General features: G+C 41.6%; 2 protein-coding genes across 2 annotated transcripts in view; both read right to left on the reverse strand.

Annotated features, from left to right (window-relative positions):
• The window catches only part of LOC306893768 (uncharacterized protein), an 89,845-nt gene extending 77,064 nt beyond the window's left edge, over positions 1 to 12,781 (reverse strand). Inside the window, exon 1 of the mRNA XM_079455796.1 lies at positions 12,701 to 12,781. The gene's annotated coding sequence lies outside the window, so the exon portion shown is untranslated. The remainder of the gene's footprint in view (positions 1 to 12,700) is intronic.
• A 4,923-nt stretch (positions 12,782 to 17,704) lies between these two features.
• On the reverse strand, positions 17,705 to 26,537 carry LOC306894743 (uncharacterized protein). Its single transcript, XM_079457488.1, has 8 exons — positions 25,775 to 26,537; positions 22,454 to 22,547; positions 20,672 to 20,880; positions 19,354 to 20,402; positions 19,193 to 19,262; positions 18,885 to 19,035; positions 18,602 to 18,764; positions 17,705 to 18,043 (listed from the first exon to the last, which is right to left on the reverse strand). The coding sequence occupies exons 3-7, from the start codon at positions 20,874 to 20,876 to the stop codon at positions 18,602 to 18,604; spliced, it is 1,638 nt and encodes a 545-aa protein (XP_079313614.1). The 5' UTR covers positions 20,877 to 20,880; positions 22,454 to 22,547; positions 25,775 to 26,537; the 3' UTR covers positions 17,705 to 18,043.
• Between the last annotated feature and the right edge of the window lie 1,429 nt (positions 26,538 to 27,966).

Here is a 27,966-nt window from a genome sequence, read left to right on the forward strand (position 1 = left end):
GTTTGGGAAGGCTTGATGATTCCTCCCTTAGGACACTCTTTTACGAGGCCATGGCCATTGTTAATAGCCGCCCACTGACAGTAGATGGAATAAATGATCCCAACTCTCTTGAACCGTTGACGCCTAATCATCTAATCTTAATGAAGTCAAAAATTGCTCTTCCACCACCAGGGAAATTTGAGAGAGAGGATGTATACTGTAAAAAGCGATGGCGCCGCGTTCAATATTTGATTGAGCAGTTCTGGAGTCGATGGAAGAGAGAATACCTTCAGAACATTTCCACACGACAGAAGTGGCATGTGGCCCGGCGCAATCTCAAAGTGAATGATGTGGTCATTGTAAAGGAAGACATCCTCTCAAGAAACCAGTGGCAGTTGGGGCGAGTAGTGGAAACCTTTATAGATAGTGATGGTTTAGTGCGGAGAGTCAAAATACGAGTTGGAGAACAGAAATCAGAAAAGCATCAGTGTCCATCTAAACCTTCTGTTATAGAGAGGCCCATTCAAAAGTTGGTGCTGCTTCTTGAAAGTGAATAGTGATAAAGTATATGTTCTCACATACATATAATCCATCATAGTAACATAACTCTATGCCCGTTGCACAATTGTCCAACATTTGGGATAGTAAGTGGTCTATAAGATCTTAAGAATCATGTAAGAGTTATTTGGTGTTGCAATTATTATGACATGATTGGTGGGAGTGTAAAGGACCACTTTAGAATTTTAAAGTGTTGGGTTATTGGTAAATATTTGTAATTTATTTAAATAATTCTTATTTAAATAATTCTTATATTTTGTACGTGATTGACCGGAAGTTCGGTGCACCTGTGGTGTTGGGGTTTGTCCCTTTGGTGGCACCGTAGTTTGCACAGGCTAAGATGAACTTTTACGGTGGCTGTCTGGTGTGAATGACACGCAGCTGTGTTCGAGCTTATATGTATTTTTATCTGAGATTGTTTCTACATGGACTTAAACAACTTGACGCCCGTTTCATGACGGAAGAAAGGACTATCTTATATTGTTTGCATTCCTTGGTGAGCGCAGCGAGGTATGATATGTTTCATTCATAAAATTGTTTGCACATATGTATGCTTTATTTTTCCGTGTAATAAATGTTTGTGTACTTAATGACTTTGTAACCGTGAGAACAAGTGTGCGAAATGATTGTTGTATGTATGTTTTAATACAGTTTTCACGGTGCAAAGGTGAGGATGAAGTAAAAGGATGAACGTCATGTTGGTTTGACGAACGAAATAAATAAACACCTTACGCATCAGTCGAGACTCTCTTCTTTGGATCCAAGGGCTGTAACACAAGGACTTTGTGTAAAGCTTAAGTAATAATCAAGCACTTAAAAGAATACCAAATATGGACTGAATATGTGTTTTGCACACTTAGTCTTCAAAAAGGTTGTTATTGTTCATTGTAGTTACAATGTGCACCATATTTAAAAGAAAAAAAATATGTTGTATTGGTTATCCGAGGTGTTTACACACTCATGTTAAACAGGGAGGATGTTGTGATACGTAATACGTGTGTACGTATTACGCTGTGTGCGTAGGCCGGAAGTGTATGTTGTATTAAACATGTCGTTCCCAGTAAAGATGTTCTGATCCACCTCTGATTCTGTTGAGTAATACTTCACCACCTGCCCACTGGATCCCATCCCCACCAATCTCCTCCAGGCCATCTCTCCAACGGTTGTGCCTGCTCTGACCCACATCATCAACTCTTCGCTCACCACTGGGACATTTCCCACAGCGTTCAAAGAGGCCCGCATCACACCGCTTCTAAAGAAACCCACCCTGGACCCTACACTGCTAGAAAACTACAGGCCTTTCTCCCTTCTTCCCTTCATCGCCAAAGCCCTGGAGCGAGTTGTGTTCAACCAGCTCTCCTCCTTTCTCATGCAAAACAACCTCCTGGATAGCAATCAGTCTGGTTTCAAGACCGGTCATTCCACAGAGACTGCACTGCTCTCAGTCCTCGAAGCCCTGAGACTGGCAAAAGCATCATCCATGTCATCTGTGCTTATCCTACTGGATCTGTCTGCTGCATTTGACACTGTCAATCATCACATCCTCCTGGCTTCTCTCAGTGCTTTGGGTGTCTCTGGAATGGCGTTGCAATGGTTTGAGTCCTACCTCTCGGGTAAGTCATTCAGAGTATCCTGAAGAGATGAGGTCTCCGCGTCCCAACAGCTCAACACGGGGGTGCCACAGGGCTCAGTGCTTGGACCGCTACTCTTCTCCACTTACATGACATACCTTGGCTCGGTCATTCAGAAGCATGGCTTCTCCTATCACTGCTATGCCGACGACACACAACTCTACTTGTCATTTCAACCGGACGATCCGACGGTCGCTGCTCGCATTGCGGCATGCCTGAGTGACATCTCGCTTTGGATGAAGGATCATCACCTGCAGCTAAACCTTGCAAAAACGGAACTGCTTGTGATCCCAGCCAACCCAAAAATTCACCACAACCTTGCCATTCAACTAGGCTCATCAACTATTACACCGTCCACCACAGCCAGAAACCTGGGAGTGGTAATCGATGATCGGCTTAACCTCACAAGTCATGTTGCCAGCACCACAGTAATTGTCTGTTAAAGTACATTTAGTAAAAATTTTGAGTAATGTTCTGTAGAAAAAAAAATTTAATCTGTAAAAATAGTATGAAATGCCTTTAAAAACATAATTTTGATGTAATTGTAAATTACAATACTGTCATTTCAATGGTAAAACTTCAAATTACAGCAAATATCTGTAAAACAACAACATTTTACTGTTTATTGAAAAAATACAGAATATTACCTGTAAAATAACGGTAATTTTTTCAGTGTGATCACTAGTTCTTCTATTGATATACATTACGCTGCCTTTCCAAACTGCACTTGAGCCTGCAATGATCCCAGACAATTTAATCCAGATATTCTAATCGTACACAACAGGTGCGTTCAAAGAACCGAATTATCCAGATCATGACTTGTGTGAGGGTGAGTTCAGTGTGAGGGTGAGTAACTTTATTTCAAATCTATAATATTATACAATGTCATTTTCAGGGAACCCAGTCATTCAGTGCAGTGCAGAGTATTGCATTGGATAAAAGTGTTTGCCATATAACATGAACACCTCCCAAGAGAAAATGTAATCTAAGTGTTTATGGTTTAAACAACTAGAACTTAAATACATTACAAAACAAGTTTTAAAGCTTGATCTGATGCATTTCTTTCATTCAGTCTCCTGTAAAACATGTATAATGATTCAGTACAGATTAAAGACCAACACAACTAGAACAGTAAGTGTTATCTTGTGTTTTTTCAACTGTGAAATGTTTCTCTCCACTCTGAGTTCTCGTATGCTTCTTAAAAATGCTCATAAATCTTTCCACACTGAAGTCATGCAAAAGACACTGATGACCCGCGAAAGGTTTCTCTCCAGTGTGAATTCTCATGTGTGTCTTAAGGCTACTGGTAGCTGTAAAACTCTTTCCACACTGTAGACATGCATGAGGTTTCTCTCCAGTGAATTTTCATGCGTGTCTTAAGGCTACTGGTAGCTGTAAAACTCTTTCCACACTGTAGACATGCATGAGGTTTCTCTCCAGTGAATTTTCATGCGTGTCTTAAGGCTACTGGTAGCTGTAAAACTCTTTCCACACTGTAGACATACATGAGGTTTCTCTCCAGTGTGAATTCTCATGTGTGTCTTAAGGTTACCTGTCTTAGCAAAAGTCTTTCCACACTGTAAACATACATGAGGTTTCTCTCCGGTGTGAATTCTCATGTGTGTCTCAAGGTTTCCTGTTTGTGTAAAAGTCTTTCCACACTGTAGACATACATGAGGTTTCTCTCCGGTGTGAATTCTCATGTGTGTCTTAAGGTTACTCGAGACTGTAAAACTCTTTCCACACTGTAGACATACATGAGGTTTCTCTCCAGTGTGAATTCTCATGTGTGTCTTAAGGTAACTCATGTTTGTAAAACTCTTTCCACACTGTAGACATACATGAGGTTTCTCTCCGGTGTGAATTCTCATGTGTGTCTTAAGGTTACTCGTATTTAAAAAACTCTTTCCACACTGTAGACATGCGTGAGGTTTCTCTCTGGTGTGAATTCTCATGTGTGTCTTAAGGTAACTCATGTTTGTAAAACTCTTTCCACACTGTAGACATACATGAGGTTTCTCTCCGGTGTGAATTCTCATGTGTGTCTTAAGGTGACTCGTATGTAAAAAACTCTTTCCACACTGTAGACATGCGTGAGGTTTCTCTCCGGTGTGAATTCTCATGTGAATCTTTAGGTGACCTGTTTGTGTAAAAGTCTTTCCACACTGTAGACATGCATGAGGTTTCTCTCCAGTGTGAATTCTCATATGAATCTTTAGGTCACCTGTTTGTGTAAAATTCTTTCCACACTGTAGACATGCATGAGGTTTCTCTCCGGTGTGAATTCTCATGTGTGTCTCAAGGTTTCCCGTTTGTGTAAAAGTCTTTCCACACTGTAGACATGCATGAGGTTTCTCTCCAGTGTGAATTCTCATGTGAATCTGTAGGTGACCTGTTTGTGTAAAAGTCTTTCCACACTGTAGACATGCATGAGGTTTCTCTCCAGTATGAATTCTCATATGAATCTTTAGGTCACCTGTTTGTGTAAAATTCTTTCCACACTGTAGACATGCATGAGGTTTCTCTCCGGTGTGAATTCTCATGTGTGTCTCAAGGTTTCCCGTTTGTGTAAAAGTCTTTCCACACTGTAGACATGCATGAGGTTTCTCTCCAGTGTGAATTCTCATGTGTGTCTTAAGGTTACTCGAGACTGTAAAACTCTTTCCACACTGTAGACATACATGAGGTTTCTCTCCAGTGTGAATTCTCATGTGTGTCTTAAGGTAACTCATGTTTGTAAAACTCTTTCCACACTGTAGACATACATGAGTTCCCTTTCGAGGGAACTCTACACTGCGTCAATGTTGACACTTTGGGGAACGCCAGCAGCGTGACGCATCTGAATACGTTGTGTGAAACTAATCTCGCGACTTATCGTCGCGCCGCGATGACGTCACTATGACGTCACGAGTGACGCGCGGCACCGGAAGGTATAAATAGGAAGCGGACGCAATGCAAATCAGCTTCTGCCATTTCAGCAAAGCGCTCTGTGTGTGTGAAGTTTATTGTCTGTTTGTTTACAATGTTGTCTAGATTGTTTATTGTAAACTTTATAGAAATGAGTAGACAAAAGACCTTTAAGCCATGTGTTTCCCCTTGTCCTCGTTTTATTACGGGTGGGGATACACACGAACTCTGTGTTGAGTGTTTGGGATTTGAGCATGCTAAGGCTGCTCTTAAGGGGGATCCCTGTGAACATTGTTTGTGGCTATCACTGAGAACACTCAACTCTCGTGCTGCTTTGTTTGATGAGTCAGGCAAAATTCGCCAGCCTCACGGATCGGGACCCGCCACTGCCGAGGCAGCACGGCGTCTCCGTTCGTGGGGCTCGCAGATGGATGTTAATGAGGGTGCTGAGACGGCTTCGGCCTTTTCTCAACCCCCCAGTTCCATTGCCTCTGGAAGGGATACGGGAGCCCGCATGGCGGCTTCTCCCGCCCCATCCAGAAGCCCAATGCACTACTCTAGCTCTGAGGAGTTAGAGAGTGTTGGTTTTCATACACGAGATATAGATGAGCCCAATGAAACTCCCCTTTCCCCTGGGTATGAGGAGCTGTTAGAGGTTGTTGACCGGGCGGTAGCCAGACTTGGCATTGACTGGCCCACAGAGCAACAAGAAGTTTTGTCTGTCAGTAAACTGGATGAAAGATTCTTGAAAAAACGGGTACAACCTCAGCGTCGGGGGTTGCCATTTTTCCCTGATTTACATTCAGAGGTGTCCAAATCATGGAAAAAACCCTACTCATCTCGCATATCTTCCACATCCACAAATTTCTCGAATGTGTTAGGGGCTAGAGATAAGGGGTATGGCATGATGCCAAGGGTAGAAGATACGCTGGCCGTTTATCTTTCACCAGATTCGGCATCATCTTTAAAATCCCCGACATTGCCCTCCAAACCATGTAGAGTGACGTCTAATTTGGTAGGCAAGGCGTATATGGCTTCAGGTCGGGCTGGATCATGCCTGCACACCATGGGTCTCTTGCAGGCATACCAGGCTGACTTGCTGGGGGATATTAAAGAGGGCGAGGTAGTAGATCCAAGTCTGCTCAACGAGTTGAGAACAGCAGCAGATCTTACTCTTCGGGCCACTAAGGAGACAGCCCAAGCTGTTGGGCGCTCCATGTCAGCGCTGGTAGCCACAGAGAGACACCTGTGGGTAAATCTATCAGGCATTAAAGAGAAGGATAAAACCGTGCTGCTTGATGCACCTCTCTCCTCCAAAGGCCTCTTTGGTGGTGCGGTTGAGATAGTCGTTGACCGTTTCCAGGAGTCAAAACGGCAGGCAGCAGCTTTTCACAAATATTTACCTCGCCGCTCTTACCCCCAAGGGGCTGCAGTCCAAGGACAGCCCCAGCCATCTACAAGCTCCTCATATAGGCAGCAGCAGAAGCAGAGTGTAGCTACTCGAACCCCCCCTCAGAGAGCTTGGGGGTCGAGGCAGCAACCTCCTAAACCTGCTAGGCAGGCAAAGCCGGATTTGAGGACAGTCATCGTCTCAAAACGGAAGGCTGCTGCAAAGAGATCCTGACGGTTTGTCAGCGCATCAGAGGGTGCCCCCTCTTGGAGGACTGAAAAGTTTGGTCCTGCCAAGAAGTCCTCAAGAAATCTGCACGTTAACCCGGCCGTCTATGACGCTTCGGGGCACGTTAGATTTTGTAGCACCGAATCAACAGAGTCTACCCGAAGACACTGTAGACCTAGTAAAGGTGCCAATGAAGTCAACAGTTCGACCATCCCCTGCCGGTCAGCCGCTTCAGGGCATCGGGCTTCACACAACCGACATCAATGTCGAGAGGTTGACCCCCTTAGAAGCTTCCAAATCTCACTCCATGGCTCCTCTCGGTGATAGAAAAGGGTTACAGGATTCAGTTCGCTGTCCGCCCTCCAAAATTCAAGGGGGTGCTCTCCACCGAGGTGGACACCGAAAAGGAGGGGGTGTTAGGGAAGGAAGTTTTGTCTCTTTTGGAGAAAGGGGCCATAGAGTATGTTCCCCCCCACGAGAGCCAGTCAGGCTTTTACAGCCGGTACTTCATAGTTCCGAAGAAGGATGGAGGGCTGAGGCCCATTTTAGATCTGAGACATCTCAACAAATCTCTAAGGAGATACAAGTTCAAGATGCTCACTCTTCCTATTATTGTGGCCGGAATCAGATCAGAAGACTGGTTCACCACAATAGATCTGAAAGATGCATACTTCCACATCTCTATCCTTTCTCAACATCGGAAGTTTCTCAGGTTCGCTTTCTGGGGCAAAGCTTACCAATATCGAGTTCTTCCATTCGGCCTTGCTCTTTCCCCACGCACCTTCACGAAATGCATGGATTCAGCCCTTGCTCCATTGAGACTTCAAGGGATCCGCATACTAAATTATATAGACGACTGGTTAATATTAACCCAGTCTCACGAGATGGCGATTCGACATCGAGATCTCGTTCTCGACCATATGAAGCGTCTGGGGTTACGGCTCAATGCCAAAAAGAGCAATTTAATTCCTCAACAGAGAATTACATTTCTTGGGGTAGTGTGGGATTCGGTCACGATGCAGGCGCGATTGTCCCCTGCACGTGTCGAATCGATCCTGACAGCAGTGTCCAGGATCAAGTTAGGTCATGCCTACACTGTAAAACATTTTCAAAAAGTATTGGGTCTAATGGCGGTAGCGTCCAACGTGATTCCTTTTGGCCTCCTGCATATGAGACCTTTACAGTGGTGGCTAAAAGGCAAAGGGTTTTCCACGAGAGGCAACCCGTTCCGTCTAATCAGGGTTACGCGCAGATCCCTTCGTTCCCTGGTTATATGGAGGAAGCCTTGGTTTCTCAATCAAGGACTGAAATTGGGGGTACAATGTCACAGGAGGATAGTGACGACGGATGCGTCCCTCACAGGCTGGGGGGCAATAGTGGAAGGTCGCTCAGCCAGTGGACTCTGGAGAGAGCAGCATCACCAATTGCACATAAATTGCCTGGAGATGCTAGCTGTACTAAAAGCACTGAGGTACTTTCTCCCAGTCCTCAGAGGTCATCATGTTCTGGTCAGAACAGACAATACGACAGTGGTCTCTTATATAAATCATCAAGGGGGCCTGAGATCACGCCCTCTCTGCAGACTGGCTCACCAGGTTCTCCTATGGGCCCAGGAGAAGTTTACATCGCTGAGAGCAATGTACATCCCTGGAGTCCAGAATGTGGGAGCAGACTTGCTGTCAAGACAGGGGCTGAGGCCCGGGGAATGGAGACTCCACCCCGAAGTGGTGGAGCAGATCTGGGAAAGGTTTGGTCGAGCCGAAATCGATCTATTTGCGTCCCAAGAGACATCTCATTGCCCTCTGTGGTTTTCCCTTACTCGTCCAGCTCCATTGGGACTGGACGCCATGGTACAGACATGGCCACGACGGCGTCTGTATGCCTTTCCCCCGATCGCTCTGCTCCCGGGGGTTCTAGAGAGAGTTCGACAAGAAGAGATCAGTCTCTTACTAATAGACCCTTTGTGGCCAGCTCGGGTATGGTTTTCAGACCTTCTAACTCTCCTGGCAGGCCAGCCATGGGAGATTCCCTTCAGACGGGACCTTCTGACTCAAGCGGGGGGCACTATACATCATCCCCGCCCAGAACTTTGGAAACTGTGGGCTTGGCCACTGAGGGGGGTGAGCTGTTAACTCGGGGTCTCTCAACTGAGGTTGTTGAGACGATCCTGAATTCTAGAGCTCCCTCTACAAGGAAACTTTATGCCCTTAAGTGGAGATTGTTCACCTTGTGGTGTAATGAAAGGCATCTAGATTCAGTTAACTGCCCGGTGGCTTCAGTACTGGACTTTTTGCAGGACCGGTTTTCTACAGGTCTTGCATCATCTACCATTAAGGTATATGTGGCTGCTATCTCTGCCTTTCACTCCCCTCTGCCCGAGGGGTCTCTAGGGAGACATCGCTTAGTTGTTCGGTTCCTGCGTGGAACCTTGAGGATGAGGCCTCTATCTCAGGTGAGAGTTCCTGCATGGGACCTGACTGTGGTTCTGGAAGGGCTTTCCCAGATGCCTTTTGAGCCCATTGAGTCTAGCTCGGACAAACTTTTATCCATCAAGCTAGCCTTCTTGGTAGCCATTACCTCTCTTAGAAGGGTAGGCGACCTTCAAGCTTTATCAGCTTCTCCATCTTGTCTGGAGTTCGCTCCAGGCAGAATTAAGGCTATCCTTCACCCTAGACCAGGATATGTCCCTAAGGTACCTACGAATGTGGCCAGGACCTTATTGCTGCAGGCTTTTCATCCTCCACCTCACGAGACAGCGGATCCCCGAAGGTTACATTTGTCATGCCCTGTTAGGGCGTTGGAAGAATATGTACATAGATCTTCTTTATGGCGAAAATCTGATCAATTGTTGGTCTGTTTTGGACCTCGTAACAGAGGTCAACCAGTCTCTAAGCAGACAATCAGTAAATGGATTGTAGAAGCAATTTCTTTGGCTTACGAGGTGCGTGGAATACCTTCACCTCTATTGGTTAGGGCACATTCGACTCGGAGTATGGCCTCCTCGCGGGCCCTTCTGTTGGGGGCGTCTATGCAGGATGTTTGTGATGCTGCGGGATGGTCTTCCCCACATACATTTATACGGTACTACAAACTGGACCTCTCTTCTTTACCTGGAACCCAGGCTCTTTTGTCCTGAGATGTGCGTGGACACCTTCACACTTGGACAGACACAATTTATTATGGCGTAGTGGGCATTTCGTTCCCCAAAGTGTCAACATTGACGCAGTGTAGAGTTCCCTCGAAAGGGAACGTCTCAGGTTACGGCTGTAACCGTAGTTCCCTGAGACAGGGAACGAGACACTGCGTCGTTGTGCCATAACTCCCTGTGCCTGGAGCATTTGCTTCAATAATTTTTGCAGAAGCTGATTTGCATTGCGTCCGCTTCCTATTTATACCTTCCGGTGCCGCGCGTCACGCGTGACGTCATAGTGACGTCATCGCGGCGCGACGATAAATCGCGGCGCGACGATAAGTCGCGAGATTTGTTTCACACAACGTATTCAGATGCGTCACGCTGCTGGCGTTCCCCAAAGTGTCAACATTGACGCAGTGTCTCGTTCCCTGTCTCAGGGAACTACGGTTACAGCCGTAACCTGAGACGGTTTCTCTCCGGTGTGAATTCTCATGTGTGTCTTAAGGTTACTCGTATTTAAAAAACTCTTTCCACACTGTAGACATGCGTGAGGTTTCTCTCTGGTGTGAATTCTCATGTGTGTCTTAAGGTAACTCATGTTTGTAAAACTCTTTCCACACTGTAGACATACATGAGGTTTCTCTCCGGTGTGAATTCTCATGTGTGTCTCAAGGTTTCCTGTTTGTGTAAAAGTCTTTCCACACTGTAGACATGCGTGAGGTTTCTCTCCATTGTGAATTCTCATGTGTGTCTTAAGGTTACTCGAGACTGTAAAACTCTTTCCACACTGTAGACATACATGAGGTTTCTCTCCAGTGTGAATTCTCATGTGTGTCTTAAGGTAACTAATGTTTGTAAAACTCTTTCCACACTGTTGACATACATGAGGTTTCTCTCCAGTGTGAATTCTCATGTGTGTCTTAAGGTAACTCATGTTTGTAAAACTCTTTCCACACTGTAGACATACATGAGGTTTCTCTCCGGTGTGAATTCTCATGTGTGTCTTAAGGTTACTCGTATTTAAAAAACTCTTTCCACACTGTAGACATGCGTGAGGTTTCTCTCTGGTGTGAATTCTCATGTGTGTCTTAAGGTAACTCATGTTTGTAAAACTCTTTCCACACTGTAGACATACATGAGGTTTCTCTCCGGTGTGAATTCTCATGTGAATCTTTAGGTGACCTGTTTGTGTAAAATTCTTTCCACACTGTAGACATGCGTGAGGTTTCTCTCCGGTGTGAATTCTCATGTGTGTCTCAAGGTTTCCCGTTTGTGTAAAAGTCTTTCCACACTGTATACATGCGTGAGGTTTCTCTCCGGTGTGAATTCTCATGTGTGTCTTAAGGTTACTCGTATTTAAAAAACTCTTTCCACACTGTAGACATGCGTGAGGTTTCTCTCCGGTGTGAATTCTCATGTGTGTCTCAAGGTTTCCCGTTTGTGTAAAAGTCTTTCCACACTGTAGACATGCATGAGGTTTCTCTCCAGTGTGAATTCTCATGTGTGTCTCAAGGTTTCCCGTTTGTGTAAAAGTCTTTCCACACTGTAGACATGCGTGAAGTTTCTCTCCAGTGTGAATTCTCATATGAATCTTTAGGTGACCTGTTTGTGTAAAATTCTTTCCACACTGTAGACATGCATTAGGTTTCTCTGTGGTGTGAATTCTCATGTGAATCTTTAGGTGACCTGTTTGTGTAAAATTCTTTCCACACTGTAGACATACATGAGGTTTCTCTCCAGTGTGAATTCTCATATGTGTCTTAAGGTTACTCGTAGCTGTAAAACTCTTTCCACACTGTAGAAATGCGTGAGGTTTCTCTCTGGTGTGAATTCTCATCTGCTGTCTTTCACTCTTTTTGTCTCCTGTTCTCAGAGCTTCTTCAAGTGAATGTTGCTGCAACTTTTGTGCTCGTTGATGTTTCTCATCAGCAACTTTTACTTCATCTTGACTGTCCTTATTCTCTTCCATCACATCTGAAGTGAACAAAACTATCTGTTAATCACAGTTTTACATTCATTTTCAGGGAACACAGTCATTCAGTGAACTGAGTATTGCTTTGGATAAAAGTGTTTGCCATATAAGACGACCACATCCTAAGAGAATATTTTAACTTTACTCTGTTTAAATTACAACATAAAATGAGCTTAGACTGTACATTATTGACATTTGTATTTGATTGACAAAATTTATTCATTGTGCAATCCAGAGAGCAAAGGTATGTTTATTATAATCATTTTTGTTAATGAATTATGTGTTTTATAATTAAAATAATTACTGCCATGATATCTCAGTGGTTTGGATTGAATGAATCAAGTATCAAAAATCAATGCGAAATATTTTCAGGTACAAAATAAAAGTCATCAGATGTGAAATAACACTACATAGTGTTCACTGTATAAATTGAATATAGATCAATTGTTGTTTTATTAACAATAATAACAGACTGTGATTTATTAAGCTGCTGTCACTTTAAGTTCAGTACAGCAGAAACGATGCCCCCAAAAATATAGTCGAGTAAAAGAAAGAATGACAACTAAAAACCAACAGACTGTGTTTCATGTAGTCGAGGAAAAAGAACAAATGCATGTTTTCTTTTCAATAAGACGATAAAAAACCAACAGACTGATGAAAATGTGAAACAAAGGATCAAAATGCTGTGCTCTACAAACTCAAAGCAGAACGATGGTCACCTTATGGCCAAACATGTGATTCTATTGAACCTTTACCAGATCACAACCAGATCAAGTTATGATCATTTGATGCAGTTTAGTGATTCACCTTCAGTTCTAATCTTCTGCATTTGTGGTTTATCAAATATAAAGCTTAATAATTCCTCCACTGTCAGAAATAAAGATTTAAAAACAGAAACCAACCTCTGTGTTCTTTAGTCCTCTGAGTTTCTGTTGTGTGTAGTTCTGGATCTCTCGTGTTCTCAAGCTTCTCTTCCACAAACTCCAACAACTGTGTGAAGATTTCAGTTACACCTGAAGTGATTATTTTGCTTGTTGCTTTCTGGTATTTATTGGTGGTTTGATGTAGGAGGAGCTTTACTGAAGGTGTCAATCACTGTTGGTGTGAACTGGAGATGTTAGAGAGACATTGTCAATAACTCAACTCAGCTTCACTTATATAACATCACTAAAAACAACAATTGTTGACCAAGATGCTGTCCACTATATCAAATACCAACATTTATCTCCATGTGTAACATTAATGACAAAAACATCTCGGCCACATCACAAATCAACTACAGAAACCCAAGCAAAGTGAGAGCAGTTGTCATAAAAACATCTAACAATGTTCAATTTCTTTGGTCTTATTCATGATGGATAAATATTCAACTGCTTATTATTTATTATTATTATAAATATCACAGATTGTAGCGGTTGGATTATCGATACACTATCATGAAAAAATATTGCGCTGTAGTCTATCGATATTTTTGCACAACTGACAGAAATTGGCTGCAAATCGAAATTCAGAATAATAAACTGATTAAATTGAAAAGAATGAGAGTTAAATCATTCAATAACTTCTGAAGGACTTTGATTTGACCGGTTACAACAAGACCTCAGGTTATAAAACTGTCTGGTGTTTTAAATCACAGAAGTTTTGAGCTTTTAAAATCGATATCAAATTCTGCCTATTTAAAACACAAACATCTGTTTTGTGAGGACATTTCCATGAGAGTTTAAGATATCAGCATAATGAAGGAGGTGAAAATGGGAACTATGGGTGTAGAATAATGACAGCTGTTAACACTGATGTGTCTGTTATACTGAAACAAAAAAAAAGAAAACGTTCATGATCATCAGCAGAAGACCGGCAGCTCTATTAACACCAATGGATGTGTTTTCACTGTTAGGCTAATGTCACTAATGAAACAAACCTTTCAGGACAAACATACAAATCAGGATTTTGAGTCTCAGTATATATGAACTAAACATGTTTTATCATTGTTATATCTTCCTCACTGTGCTCCTGTGTTTTGTGTTCATCTCTTGTGCTAAGACTGACTCAACTCTGAATACATCAGACCAAATCCCTCTGAATTCATCTGATCCAACAGAAAATATGCATCATGTCAAGACCATATTATATATTATACTGAAGGAAACTAGGCTTTATATTTAACTGTATTATTAAGGCTCGTTACGTTATAATGTTGATTGTAGTTTGTATTAATGACACTTTTCCGCATGTTCACAAGACCGTCAAGAATCCTTGAAATGAAACTTAACGAGAGAATCCGCCGAGAGAATTTCGATTTATCTGAAATAAATCGAAAGACTTTACGGCAGTTTCGGGTATTATTTATTATTTATACCGTGACTGCTGTTGTTTTACACTCGTTACCCGATACGCTCAACGTTTTTTTTTACATTTTGTATTACATTTATTAATAAGTGTATTTGTAGCGACCATAATTTTAGTCGCTTAGAGGCTAAGTAGAGGGATTTGAGAGCTGACGCGTTCCATAGTCAAAACATGGTAAGGTTTATTGCACGTTGAGGTCTGGTACACGAAGATGAGGAACAGAGGTAAAACAGTAAAGAAAAATGGAATAACTACACAAATTATAATATAACTTAAATGTAATTTCACGGTACGTTGTTACTGTATTGACCGTGCTACTATGACTATGTCACGGTCAACAGAAAGTGAGCATCCCATCTACTCACCCCCTACTAACTCTTTCCAACACCCAAAATGCTGGTTAAATACACATACACCAGTGACATAATTGACAGACAGGAAGTGACATTTACAAAATAAAAGACATAGACATTCTGGCGCCTACAGTATTCATTATATCTGTTTCTTTTTCATGTACGCTGCTGAGATATTTCTTGGTTTGTTAAATTGTTGCTGCATTATAATGCCTGTTTGTTTTAAGTTTGTTATAAAAAGTAACTGAATCCATTTCGGTTCAAATTCGGTTCATATATGGCACAAATTAACTTTGTTGAATTAAATAAATGGTCAAATTAAACTGAATTGTATCAATTCTCTAGACAGAAATGGGAAAATACAGATGTGTTTACAGATTCTCTCAATTGGTTTTCTAAAGAGGGGTCTACTTAACTGTTCTAGATTGTTTAACACATGTCTGCATTTAAGAAACACAACATAAGTTATGTATGTATTTATTCAATTTATTTATACATTTATTCCATTCCTCACTCACACGATCTCTCACTCGCACACACACACTACATTCCTCATTGTAGAACAGAGCATTGACCTTGTTCATCAACACAGTATGACAAAAATGTTTCCAAGTCTTCTTGATAGTAAAGCTGTAGCACTAGAGGTCGTGCCAAGTCAGGAGCCGTGTGTAGCTTGTAGGAGAAATAAAGTTGTGTTGTAACTGTACCGGGCTGTCTGTGTGGAGTGTTTCATATATCGACGGATTCTAGAGATCAGAATGTGTTACAATCTCCTCCTCGAACATAATTTTGCCTTGTATCTTGTAAATGTCTTATAAACTGTATAGGAAATATTAATTTGATTTATAAGATACATAATATTTTGTTTGTATCATTATGTTGAAAAGACTGTAGTTCGACAGTGTCATTGGAGAAGCGGAATGAGGTATGAAGAAAAATGTGTAGATTTTATATTATTGTCAGAACGGATTTTAAGTTAAAGAGAATGTCAGTACTTAATTTGTTTGTGAGTTTATTGCACATGCTATCAATATAAAAACATTTTATTCATTTCATGGTGGTAATTTGTTACAATTATTTGTATTGTGTGTAAACATGATTCATATGTGAAGCTACGTAGAAGCATTTTGTATTTCTTCTATAGTTTTCACGGTGTTCATGGTGCTCGTTGAGAGGAGTAAATAAATTGACACCCGTTTGAAACTCTGCGTCTTGATGAATATAACCAAGGGGCCGCTACAAATCTTGCTTTCTCATTGACTGTAGGTTATCGGCGACGTCATTTTTCAGTCAAAACTCATTTCACACAGCAGGTGCATATATTTAACATGCCAAATATTTCACAGGACTCTGCAAACTGACTCTGAAGCTTGAGCCACGTGGTTTACGAGTGAGCGACCGCACACCTGCGTGTTTGCAGTAATGTGACAGAAAATCCAGTGATAACATTTATTCCTCGTATTGTTGGTACAGTAGTAAAAACCCACACAAACTTTTGAAAGAAATCCATCACAATATATGTTTTATATATATTTGGGAAAACAAACCATTACGCACCTCTAGTGAATTCATAGTTTTATTCCATTTTAATATATTTGCATTAACAGTAAAGTTTGACAGACCAAGAGCAGGGTGCTGTGTGACGTGAAGGCGTGTAAACTACACTATGACCCTTATTTAATCTTGGCAAAGTGATATGGAACTGTTATTAGGTCGGAAGATCTGGAATACCTTAGGTGTGCAGAATGTTATTGAACTACACTACAATGGCCATAAGTGTAAAAGAATAAGGAATATTTTGCCTTCAAAACATTTTCATAATTTACTCAACCAATTGTCACTTCAAACCTCTATGTCTTTCTTCTGCAGAACGCATTTTGGGAAAAGATTTGGTCCCCATTCACTTGCATTAGATTTATGTCCATACAATAGAAGTTAAAAGGGAACAACTGTTATTGGTCACCAACATTTCAAAATATCTTCATTTGTGTTTTGCTGAAGACAGACAATCACACCTTTAAAAACGACGGCATGGCGAGTGACTTGATAAAGGTAAACCGTTCCTTAACAGGACAAAAGGTATAATAGTTTTGTTTACACTTGTTTGGGATGGTGTAGTACAGAACTGGCAACGTGGCAAATGGCCAAGAGGAACCGGTGCAGAACTATCTGTGAGAAATAAGTTAAAGGAGATTCAATGCTGCAAATCTCATTACACTAGTCATTAAGGGTCCAGTGAAATTTAGCAGCATCTAGCGGTGAGGTTTCAAATCGCTACCAACGGCTCACCGCAGCCCCTCCCTTTCAAAGCACTATGTGGTAAAGGACCGAAGATGTCATTGTGTTTTCGCTTTTTCCCTAAGGATCTAACACACTCTGTAGAGCAGTTTTTTAGTGCTACATCGGAAACATGGCCAATTCTATAAAACTAGAGGCAAGAGTTAGAATTAATAAGATATTTGAGCATCGTATAAAGTATCATTTATGGAGCCCAACTGACACAGGAAATAAAAACATTACAGCAAACAATTTATTCAATTTTGCCTGTGAAGGTCATACAAGTCAAAGACAAACAGGAATTCCCAACTTACCTCGACAAAGCTCAACTTGGTCCACACCAGAACCAAAGAGTTGCAAATTCATAAAATCCTCATCACACTTCAGCTTTGGAGACATTTCATCCCAGAGTACTTCAGATGTGGCTTCGAATTGTCCTTGCATTACAGCGCTTCTCGGCAGATCTGCAATACAATGCAAGCGATTGATAACAGTGTATACACTGTAAAAAATTCGGCCGTAATTTGACGGTAAAACACTGGCAGCAGGGTTTCCAGCTGCGGACCGTTATTTTACGGTTTCACTCATTTACGGTTTTCTGTAAATTAACGGTTAAATCCTGGCAGCAGGGTTTCCAGCTTCGAACCGTAATTTTACGGTTTCACTCATTTACGGCTTTCTGTGAATTAACGGTAAAGTACTGGCAGAAGGGTTTCCTGCTGTGTACCGTAATTTTACGGTTTCATTAAATTACATATTTACAGGAAATTAACGGTAAAATACTGGCAGCAGAGTTTCTGAATGAATGCTTTTTATTTATTTATTTATCCTTTATTTAACCAGGAAAAGCCCATTTAGCTAAATTAAACAACAGATGAGAACCATAAAATTAGCAAACAGATATTGTGCAAAAAGGACCCAGTCAATAGACATATTTAAACCGATTAAAATTTATTATTATTTCTCCATAAACAGATAATGTGCAAAAAAAGAACAGTCTATAGACATATTACCAGACATATTACCCAGTAGGGCTTGGTGGTGCTTGTGGTGAAGACCGGCGAGCGATTGAATCACTTCCGCAAATGGCGATCTTTGCGGAGGCTGCATAGCAGCGGCGCTCTCCTTCCTTCCAACAACAATAATAATAATAATAATAATAATACAAGTGCCGCCGAAATAAGATTTTCTGTCCACTCTCGCTGCTTGCTTCAGCTATGGTAGCGCAGAGTTCCCAGCCGCGCTCTCTCTGGTGTTTGTCTCCAATAACTGGAACAAGACACAGGTGTTCATAATGTGCACTTGACTTACATATGTCCCGCTGCAGACCTCGCTGAACCACACCCTCTTCGCCACAGTGTTTAAAATGAAACGTGCACTGTGTTGGTGGTCACGTCAAACAAGTTGCCCCAAAAATAACACAGACTTGTTGCATGTTGCTGTCTGATATGATGCTCTGCATAAACAATTTGTAAATTTTCGTGTAACAGCCACGACTATGCTGATCCATGAGAGAGACAATGGAGCTCAGAATTATAACAAAGCAGTGTGTTCAGCAACACAGAGAAGCGGAAGATTACACTTAAAACATTACACATAACATTGGCCTGGATTTCTTTCGCATCCAAAGACAACCTCTACCTCTACTAGAATAGTCTTTGTGATATTAACCAGGGTCAGTAATCTCATTGAAGCCTAAAAAAACTAACGTTCAGGACAAGTAAACAGGAACAACTCGTGCACTGGTTTTAAACCCTCTCCGGTGCCAGGTAAAGTCTGAGCTGTGTGTATTACAAGCTACGTGTGCGTGTGTGGAAGTTTACTTACCTAAATGAAATCCCATTCGAAGTCCATGAGATTCTTAAGAAGAGAGGCAACCTTGGGATTAACCGATGAATATTTTTTATTCACCACCTTGCCGGTCTTCTTGGAGACTACCTTTCCTCTGCAGGTCTTGGAGCCTCGCTCTGGATTAATTCCAATGAAGCGTCTAAGGATGTTCAACAAATTTCCACAATATGAATACAAAAATCATTTGTTAATCATTCTGATTGAAGAATTTAGATACACTAAAAAGTAAAAGGATGGAAAATTCATACAAAGGTCATACCTTTGAAAAAATTCTAAAGTGCAAGAAGCCTCCTCCTGATACTGCAGATTGAAGACGTAGTACACAGCGAACATTGTTGCAACACACTCACAAATTATACGGCCCTCTAGATTTAGCATCCATCGAACAGCATTTGTCTGCCCTCCAATGTCTTAAATGAAAGAAAGAAAAAAAGAACATTTTACATTATTATTTCAAATAATGCCTTTGAGATTATTTCATTTTAACAACTGCTTACCAAATAAATGTTTCTACAGTTTTTGCATCTCAACAATCTCTACATTGTCACATACTATTGAGACACTTACCAAGAAAAATCAGACGAGGACTGGCAGGTAGATTTAGTGTCTTCTCGACATCAGATGAAGATGCAGCAACCTGTAGAGAAAACACAATACATGGAAAAACATAATTACTTGAATACATCAACTTGCATAAATAACTAGTGGAAAGAAAATGAAATACTCACATCTGCATGCAACACAAGTTCATCTTCAGGTTCCTTAAAATGGGACAGCAGAAGCTTAATTAGCAGGTGGGCCATCTCTGTGTTCTCAGCCTGGGAAAGAACAGTCTTCATCTTTTCATTCTTTGATCCATGCCTAAAAAACTCAATAATGGCCTTTCCACATTCTTTAATGGAAATTTCGAATGCATTCACAGCATCAATGTCAGTGAGCAACTTAAAGTGGGCATAGAGAGACATTTGTTGGAAGAGGTAAGGCCACAGTCTCCTAATCTCTTCAACTGAAGGTGCTGGTGTGGAATTTAATTGCTCACGCAAAAGACAGAATGAAGTCTCCATTAGTTTTCTTACTTCTTTCTCTACACCAGCATTCCCCTGACAGCTATAAATGTCCACTAGTCGCTGACGTTTAGTCTCTATTGTGTCCGCTGTCTCTTCAGATGGAAGCTGTGGTTCAAATCTCACACAGCCATAGATGTCAGATGGCCCTCTCTTGCATCCAGTGTTTGGCTTTGCTCTATGGCAAACAAAGCTGCTCTCACGGTTCACATTTTCAACTCTTGACTTCACTTGTAGCAGAAGTGATGTATATCCCCCTCCTATTAACAAGCCGCTTGGAAATTTGTCTCCAAAACTGTTGGGATACTCTCTTACAATCTTTTGGCAGACTGTAAGACATTGAGCTCTTGTGGGGCAAAGTTCGAACCTGCGCATCTCATCAACCAGAATTCGTACCATTTGCCGCCTTTCAGCAGGTTTAGGCCTTTTTCCTGCAGAGATTGCTGAACGGATTTCTGGAGACATCTTGTCCCAAGGGACTTGAAATGTTTCAGGCCACATCTTTGCACATATGCCTGGCATTTCCGAGTTCAGGTTTGTCCTGGCTGTCTCTGAGTGGGCTGTTAGGCGAGATAGGCCACAGGTTGCACTTGAAAAAGAAGATGAGGAACATGCTGATGGACCAGGAACCACTTCTAAATCCAGAGTAGCTGATGAGGAACATGCGGATGGATCAAGCACCACTTCTAAATCCAGACTAATCATCTCAGTTTCTGAAGTACAAAGTATCAAGGCACACATTGAAAGATCAAAAAAGTTCAAAAGAATTAAGATCTTATATATTTCCCATTTATCCCATTACAAATCACAATTTTGTCATAAAATATTCTGACAGTATTACAAAAAAGCACACATAAAGAACAAATTCCATTACAACACTAGAGACTTATGATGAAATATGAACTACTTTTGTTAGAATTAATGTTTTACATAACTAAGGTACATTACATAAGACAATGATTTAAATGTCTTTGTTTCATACCTGATTTAAACATTTGAAGAAGCTTTCTGAATTGAATTACAGGTAACATATTGTTAAAGTCTTCTTGCTGAACATATTTGAGATCATCTTTGCATTGTAGTCCACAGCTTTGAAAGTTGGAAATGATCTGTTCCAGAATGTCTGATGACATAGTGGGCAATGCTCTAAGAATGATTTCTTTAACTTCTTCAAGCCAGGTATTCATTGCTCTACAGAAAACGGAAAAGAGTGGTGAAGAATTAGTGCAGGGATGCCACACACACTGTACTCAGGCAATGGGTAGTAATCCAACATATTCCTCAAATCCACACAGGACATTCTCTCTGATGGTGTAATACTGTAAACTCCCATGTTCGGAAAGGGAACAGCTTGATGCTCCTGAGTTAAAAAGTGTACAGAGACACCTCGATGAATGAGAATTAGCTTGATTTTTCCAACAACAAGTCCATCATCAAAGTCCCTGATCAATACAAACATGTTTTTTTTTATTTTGTGCCTCTCACTGCAACATCATTGGCTACATCAGTGTTCGTAGGCTCAAAGTTCATCATTGAAACTGAGCGTCTGATGTCTTCACTGTAATCACCAGGATAAAACTCTGTGCTTTTCTCTACTTCAATGTCTTGTGGGAAGTAGCTGCCAGCATAAAGATATGCCTGAAGAAGCTGATGTTTCTCAGCAAGTGTTCCACATAGGTTCTTAAAGTTATGCGATTTTCGAGCACACTGTTTGAAATATGTATGTTTGCTCTCAAAGCGCAGTGTCCACAAACGAATTAGAGGGCCAAAGTGAAAAATCAAGTCAGGATAGTGACTGATAAAATGGTGTTTTGGTTTGAGTGGTTGACTGGGAAAAGAGTTCCATCGAGTATGTAAATACTCATCAATTAGAACTTGTAGATAAGCTATCTGACCAGCTGAAACAGCAGGTGCACATATAAGTTCCACCATTTCTCGTAGCTGCTAAACCAGCTGCCATGTCTCATTTTGAGATGGGTTTTCAATTTTGTCTCCAATCAAACCTGGCAACATCTTAAGAAAACACCAATTTTGTACTGCATTACCAGAAAGTTTGTCACTTCCTTGAACAACGTCACTGGGTTTGTTGTTAGCATCATTACCCAAATATGAAAAATGATTTATTCGCCGATTTAAATCCTGGTAAGTAAACCGCTTCTCCACTGTGACCAAATGATTAATATACAAAGCTAAATCATAAGATGTAACACCTTCAAAAATATCATGGCCAAGACAAGGGGGTAGCCCAGGCTGACATACATGAAAATAACTGAGGCAATTGAACACAGTCAAATTTGACACCTCCAGTTGCACTGGATGTAACATTGCTTGTCTGACTTCGGACAAGATCCCTATATGAATGTACAGTGCGTTTACTTCCTTTGCATAGTGGATCTTTTTTAAATGTCTCCCTATCAATATTGCAGTATCTACAAAAATTCTGACTTTTTGAGAAATTTTCCACAAATCCACCAATGTTATGGGAACCTAGATTATCCCCACAAATCGCTGATAAGATCTGTGATGAGATGGCTAAAGACTTTCTCTTGACCAAAAAACTTGTAGTCCAGCTCCCTGCAAAGCAAAACAAGCTGCATCTGGTCAATGCGTGATCTGTGATGTGGAGGAATGTCTGCAAGAGTTGCATTAACAGAAAGTAATTTATGCTTTTTCCTTCCAGATCCTAGAGGGTTGGCCACTTCCAATGCATCCTGATAAAGGATTAAGCTAAAGGATGAGGCGTCTGTATTGAGCAACTTATTACCTTTTAAATTGCTGCCATCCCTTACATCTTGAAGAACTTCTTGTGAATGGACACCAGAACACACACGTTTGCGATGTTCTCTAACTGCGTCTATCTGTAAAAGAGAACCAATTGTTTCTTTAATCGGAACATATTGAGCAAAACACTCTTTGCCTGCATCATTTGTCCCAAGACAAAGTGGAACTGGTGCTACAAAGTTGAAGGTGTTTTTGAAAAATGTATTTCTTCTCTGATCAGTTTTAAGCATTTGTGAATTGCATGTCTGAAAAAAAATTTCACTTTGCAAAATTTCTAAAATTGAATTTATGTCTCCTTCAGCAAGCTTCAATACAGTCAACTTTTCTCTCAGTTCAAAAAGAAGGTACGACTGACTCATTTCCTGAATTTCCTGAAAGTGATCAACAATTATCTGAATGGTAGTGTCGTGATCGTGGTGGAAGAACCCAATTGCAGGCAGCGCTGGTGATGAAGGGGTTAAACAGAGACTTTAATGTAACACAAAACAAACACCCACAATGGGGAGAAAACACTATACAAAACTAAAATACAAAATTGAAAACAAATACTTCCCACATGGGGGGCAAAAACAAACTGCTAGATAAACAAACAAGAAACTAGAACTATACAAACATGATACAGGAACTAGGAACACCACATACAGCGCAGGGACATGTACAGGATGCAAGTAAAAGTATACAGGTACACAGGTACAACGAACGGGCACAAGACAATAGACAAGAGGGCATTTTATAGGGAAACTAACAATGGAGATAACAATGGGCAGTTGTGGGTAATGAGACACAGGAGGAAAGCAATACTAGGAACGAGAGGGGCGGGGCCAAATGACGAGACTGGAGAGAACACATTATGTCCTGATTGACCATAATATGTTTCTCTCCACATAAAACACGTGGGTCTGTCATGATTCTGCCCCTAGACCAGAAAACCAAGACAAGATTAGGCAGAATCATGACAAACCCCCCCCTTAATGAACGCCCCCTGGCGTTCACCAAGGGAGAACAGTAACAAGACAAGACCGACTGGGAAACAGACAACAACCAACAAAACATGGTAAACACAATTAGGGGCAGACAAGAATACATGATAAAAGGGTTGGGGTGACATACTAAAAATAACAAACAAGGGAGGGGGGGAGGGGGAACAACAAAGTTCATGGGGGGAAAACATGAGTCCATGGGGGGAAGTCCAAAGGGGTTGGGATAAGGGGGAACAGTTCTTGTCCCTGGCGCTCGGAAGCGCGGAGTCCCAGGGGACTTAGGGGACACCCTGGGGGGCGGCGCTCGAGAGCGCGAAGTCCCAGGGGCTCTAGGAGTCCCCGGCTGACGAACATGGCTTGACGCCGGCTGGAAGGCCGGCTGAGGAACATGGCTTGACGCCGGCTGGAAGGCCGGCTGAGGAACATGGCTTGACGCCGGCTGGAAGGCTGGCTGAGGAACATGGCTTGACGCCGACTGGAAGGCCGGCTGAGGAACAGGACTTGACGCCGGCTGGAAGGCCGGCTGAGGAACAGGACTTGACGCCGGCTGGAAGGCCGGCTGAGGAACAGGACTTGACGCCGGCTGGAAGACAGGACCGGCCACTTGACTGGGCGCCTGCGGGACCACCGGACTTGGGACCACCGGACTTGACGGGACCAACGGACTTGACGGGACCAACGGACTTGGGACCGCCCTCCGTTGCCTCTTCTTCTTCAGCCGAGCCACCCGTCTGGTGGTCGGCTGGAGGAAGGAGGTGAAGGGCGTGGCTGTCTCCGGGTTGGAGGCCTCTGACGAGGACCCCCAGGACTCTCGCCTACACCTCTTGCCACCAAGGCTGACTGCGGGTGGGGAGACTGTAGGAGGTGGTGCGGTGGACGAGGTGGAGGTTGCAGAGGGTGAGGAGAGGCCCACAACCCCGATTTGCAGGGTACGTTCGTTCTGTCGTGATCGTGGTGGAAGAACCCAATTGCAGGCAGCGTTGGTGATGAAGGGGTTAAACAGAGACTTTAATGTAACACAAAACAAACACCCACAATTGGGAGAAAACACTATCCAAAACTAAAATACAAAATTGAAAACAAATACTTCCCACATGGGGGGCAAAAACAAACTGCTAGATAAACAAACAAGAAACTAGAACTATACAAACACGATACAGGAACTAGGAACACCACATACAGTGCAGGGACATGTACAGGATACAAGTAAAAGTACACAGGTACAACGAACGAGCACAAGACAATAGACAAGAGGGCATTTTATAGGGAAACTAACAATGGAGATAACAATGGGCAGGTGTGGGTAATGAGACACAGGAGGAAAGCTATACTAGGAACGAGAGGGGCGGGGCCAAATGACGAGACTGGAGAGAACACATTATGTCCTGATTGACCATAATATGTTTCTCTCCACACAAAACACGTGGGTCTGTCATGATTCTGCCCCTAGACCAGAAAACCAAGACAAGATTAGGCAGAATCATGACAGGTAGAGGATGGAAGCAGACATTTTGATTGCAATTTTAGATAAAATAGAGCAAGATGTCTTAAAAACAGATCTTCATCCACACTTTCAGCCAATATGTCTTGTTCCACATCATCAGGAGCATTGCAAACAGAGCCCTCGGGCATTTCACAGAGCTGTTCAGGGCACCCGTGTATAACGGGGGATTTAGCCCGTCATGTGGGGAAAATTAACTACGACTGCTCTGGAAGTTTGGACAACGAAAGGATCTTGGTCCTCGCTCCCCAAACGTTTTAGCCTCGTTACACACTAATGTGTGTATGTTGTTTCTTACTTTATTGTGTGAGAAATCTAAAGATTGACAAGGGTAGGCTTCAGGTATGATAATGTCACACGGTGGCTTCCTGAAGAGAAATTGCATATGTAAGAACACAGTGTGTTATGCTCCTCCCTCCCCAGATCTAATAAAGTAAGCGAGACTTCCCCACTCCCCAGCAGCCCTCAATGAAAAGATACACTGTAAATAAGAGCAAAAAAACAATTAAAACAAATTTATTCTTTTAGATTTCTTATGATTGGTTATGTCTTCTGTCTAAATAAAGAATAAAATAAAGTCATTTACAGTCTTTGTGTTGTCTTTTGAATTCACAGCCACACTTTTAACTCTGAAGTTGTAAACTTTTTTTACTTGTGGTATAACAAATCCCTTATAGAACTTCAATTTGTTAATGTCAATTTGTATACCCACAAACTATCACTTTTCCAAAAGATCACCTTCAAACAATCACCTTTGAAAACAACAAACATAAACATACCATCAAATTTCCCATCTGAATAACACTTTTAAAGGTTTACTCACAGTTCACCGTTTATCAGTTCAGTCACTGAAAAATAAAGGAGAACAGTTCGTAGAACGATGAATTCGAGTGCGTTGTCTGGACGTGGGGTGCGTTGCAATAAACTGAAGATCCCTTATTGAAGTGTGCAAGTTCAAAAATACACTCACTTTTGTCTAATCTGTTTCACAGACAAACTATCTCAAAAGAAAATCAACTTGCAGATGAATCAAACGGAGATGTCACTTGAATGGCAGGGTAAAAACAATCTTCATTTTGGAATCAGCAGAAAAAGTTATGTCTCTTCCTTAAGTGCGTACTGTGTACTAGTTACTACCGCAATCTCAATCTCACGTGCTCTGACTCGTGCGGGAAATTAATTACACGTGAACAGTCCAATTGAGCTATTAACTCGACCACACGTGTCGATCAAAACACAAAAAGTGCAAAAAGACATGTAACGAGTCTCTGGATAGCAAAAATCAAACGGGGTTTGCACTTTAAACGTACTCACAGCTTTCGTGGTCTTCACAATATGTCACTGCGTTACTCTCACAGCCAACACATGCTGGAACAAAACTGCCTTACGCAAAATCAAACGCGAGTCACTGTTCACACGTTCACTTAGTGCTGTCTGCTGTCGCTCTTTACTCAAAGCCTCGATAATCTTTAATTAAAACAACTTTATCGAGCAAGCTTCACAATCGCGACACGGCACTCTCTTCTTTGTCAGACACACATACCGCGCTCTCCTTCGTCTCACTCCGCTACCTTCACCGCACGCGCAAAGAAATAGACCACTCGCCAAAATAAGAGTACCCTAAAAAATATATTCAAAATGATTACCATTACACGTGCATGCCCTGAGGTAATACAACTGAATCAACCAGGTTTAACTCTGAACAATCACGGTGTTTCCTAGACAAATGTGATGTAAAAGTGGTCATAACTGAAAAACATTTGCCACATTGCTGAAACGGACAAGAAATATTCCTCCCCTCTCTAATGTGTGTTTTAAGATGCTTATAATAGTCCTTCAGAGTTTCACACCTGATTTGACTCAAATCAACATTATAACATGTTAATTCAAATAAGTTCACTGGCATAGAACTGAGCTTCTATTTTCCCTCTTTGTGGCGGTAACAGTGAGTTTTAAAAGCTGAAAACTTTTTGAAACTCTTATTGCAAACAGGCAAAGCACAATTAAACCTGACATTGGAAACATGCATGTGAATGCGCATATGTCTCACAAATGCAGGTATAGTACTACATGTGTGTCCACAAAGATTGCAAGAAAACATTGTCTGGCTTTAGCACCACGAAAGAGCACAAGTCTGATTTTCATTAATTCATATCTGGAGGGATTTAACGTTACCTCAGGTATTAGTCACTTTACGTCAATTTACAAAGTGTTCTTCTTGGTGTAGTTATATCAAAGTTATACTGCACGCCAATTTAACGAAGCAAACTACCTGTACCGTACTGCAACAGAACGTGTGTGTGGAGACACAAAACTCACTTAATAATCAATCTTGAATCCTATGTCTTCAGACGAGACTTGTAATGTGTGCAGCTACGAAAACCGTGAGGGATTTAGGGTTACCTCAGGTACGTGTGTCACTGACTAGAATTCATTTAGCAGGTCCGCCCCTCCCCCACAGTCTGTGCTGAGTAAGAACATTCTGAGTTATAATACCATTTAGCCTTTTTCTTCCAAACTTAATAAATTCTACACCAACTGTATTCGTCTGAAAATACACCTAGAATACTTTAAGGGTGAGTAAAACATTGTTTCACCCCGAAAAATCCCTTTAAATAGGGGATCACAGGAATTTTTTTATTAACTTAGTTTAAATGTAAATCCAAATTAAATAAAGATTAAAATGAACTGTGTTTGCATTTGTTTGCTATACAGCTCTATACAATGCCATAACAAGATTTACGGTTGAATGTTCTAATTTTACTAGCGAGTAATCAATTTAAAGATCAATGGCTGTAATTTTACATTATTAAACCGTTTTTTAAAAGAACAGTGTTTTGCCGTTAAAAATTGGCCGTATTTTTACGGAAATATTTTACAGTGTATGAATCCATAAACACAATGTACACGTGCATTACATACAAGTGACGCTGTCGTCATCAATGAGGTTTCCAAAATCAGCAAACTGGTCATAAAGGGTCTCTTGATCTGACATATCAGATAGTGTTTTATTCC

The sequence above is a fragment of the Barbatula barbatula genome (genome assembly GCF_947034865.1).
Source record: "Barbatula barbatula genome assembly, chromosome: 5".
Classification (NCBI taxonomy): Eukaryota; Metazoa; Chordata; class Actinopteri; order Cypriniformes; family Nemacheilidae; genus Barbatula; species Barbatula barbatula.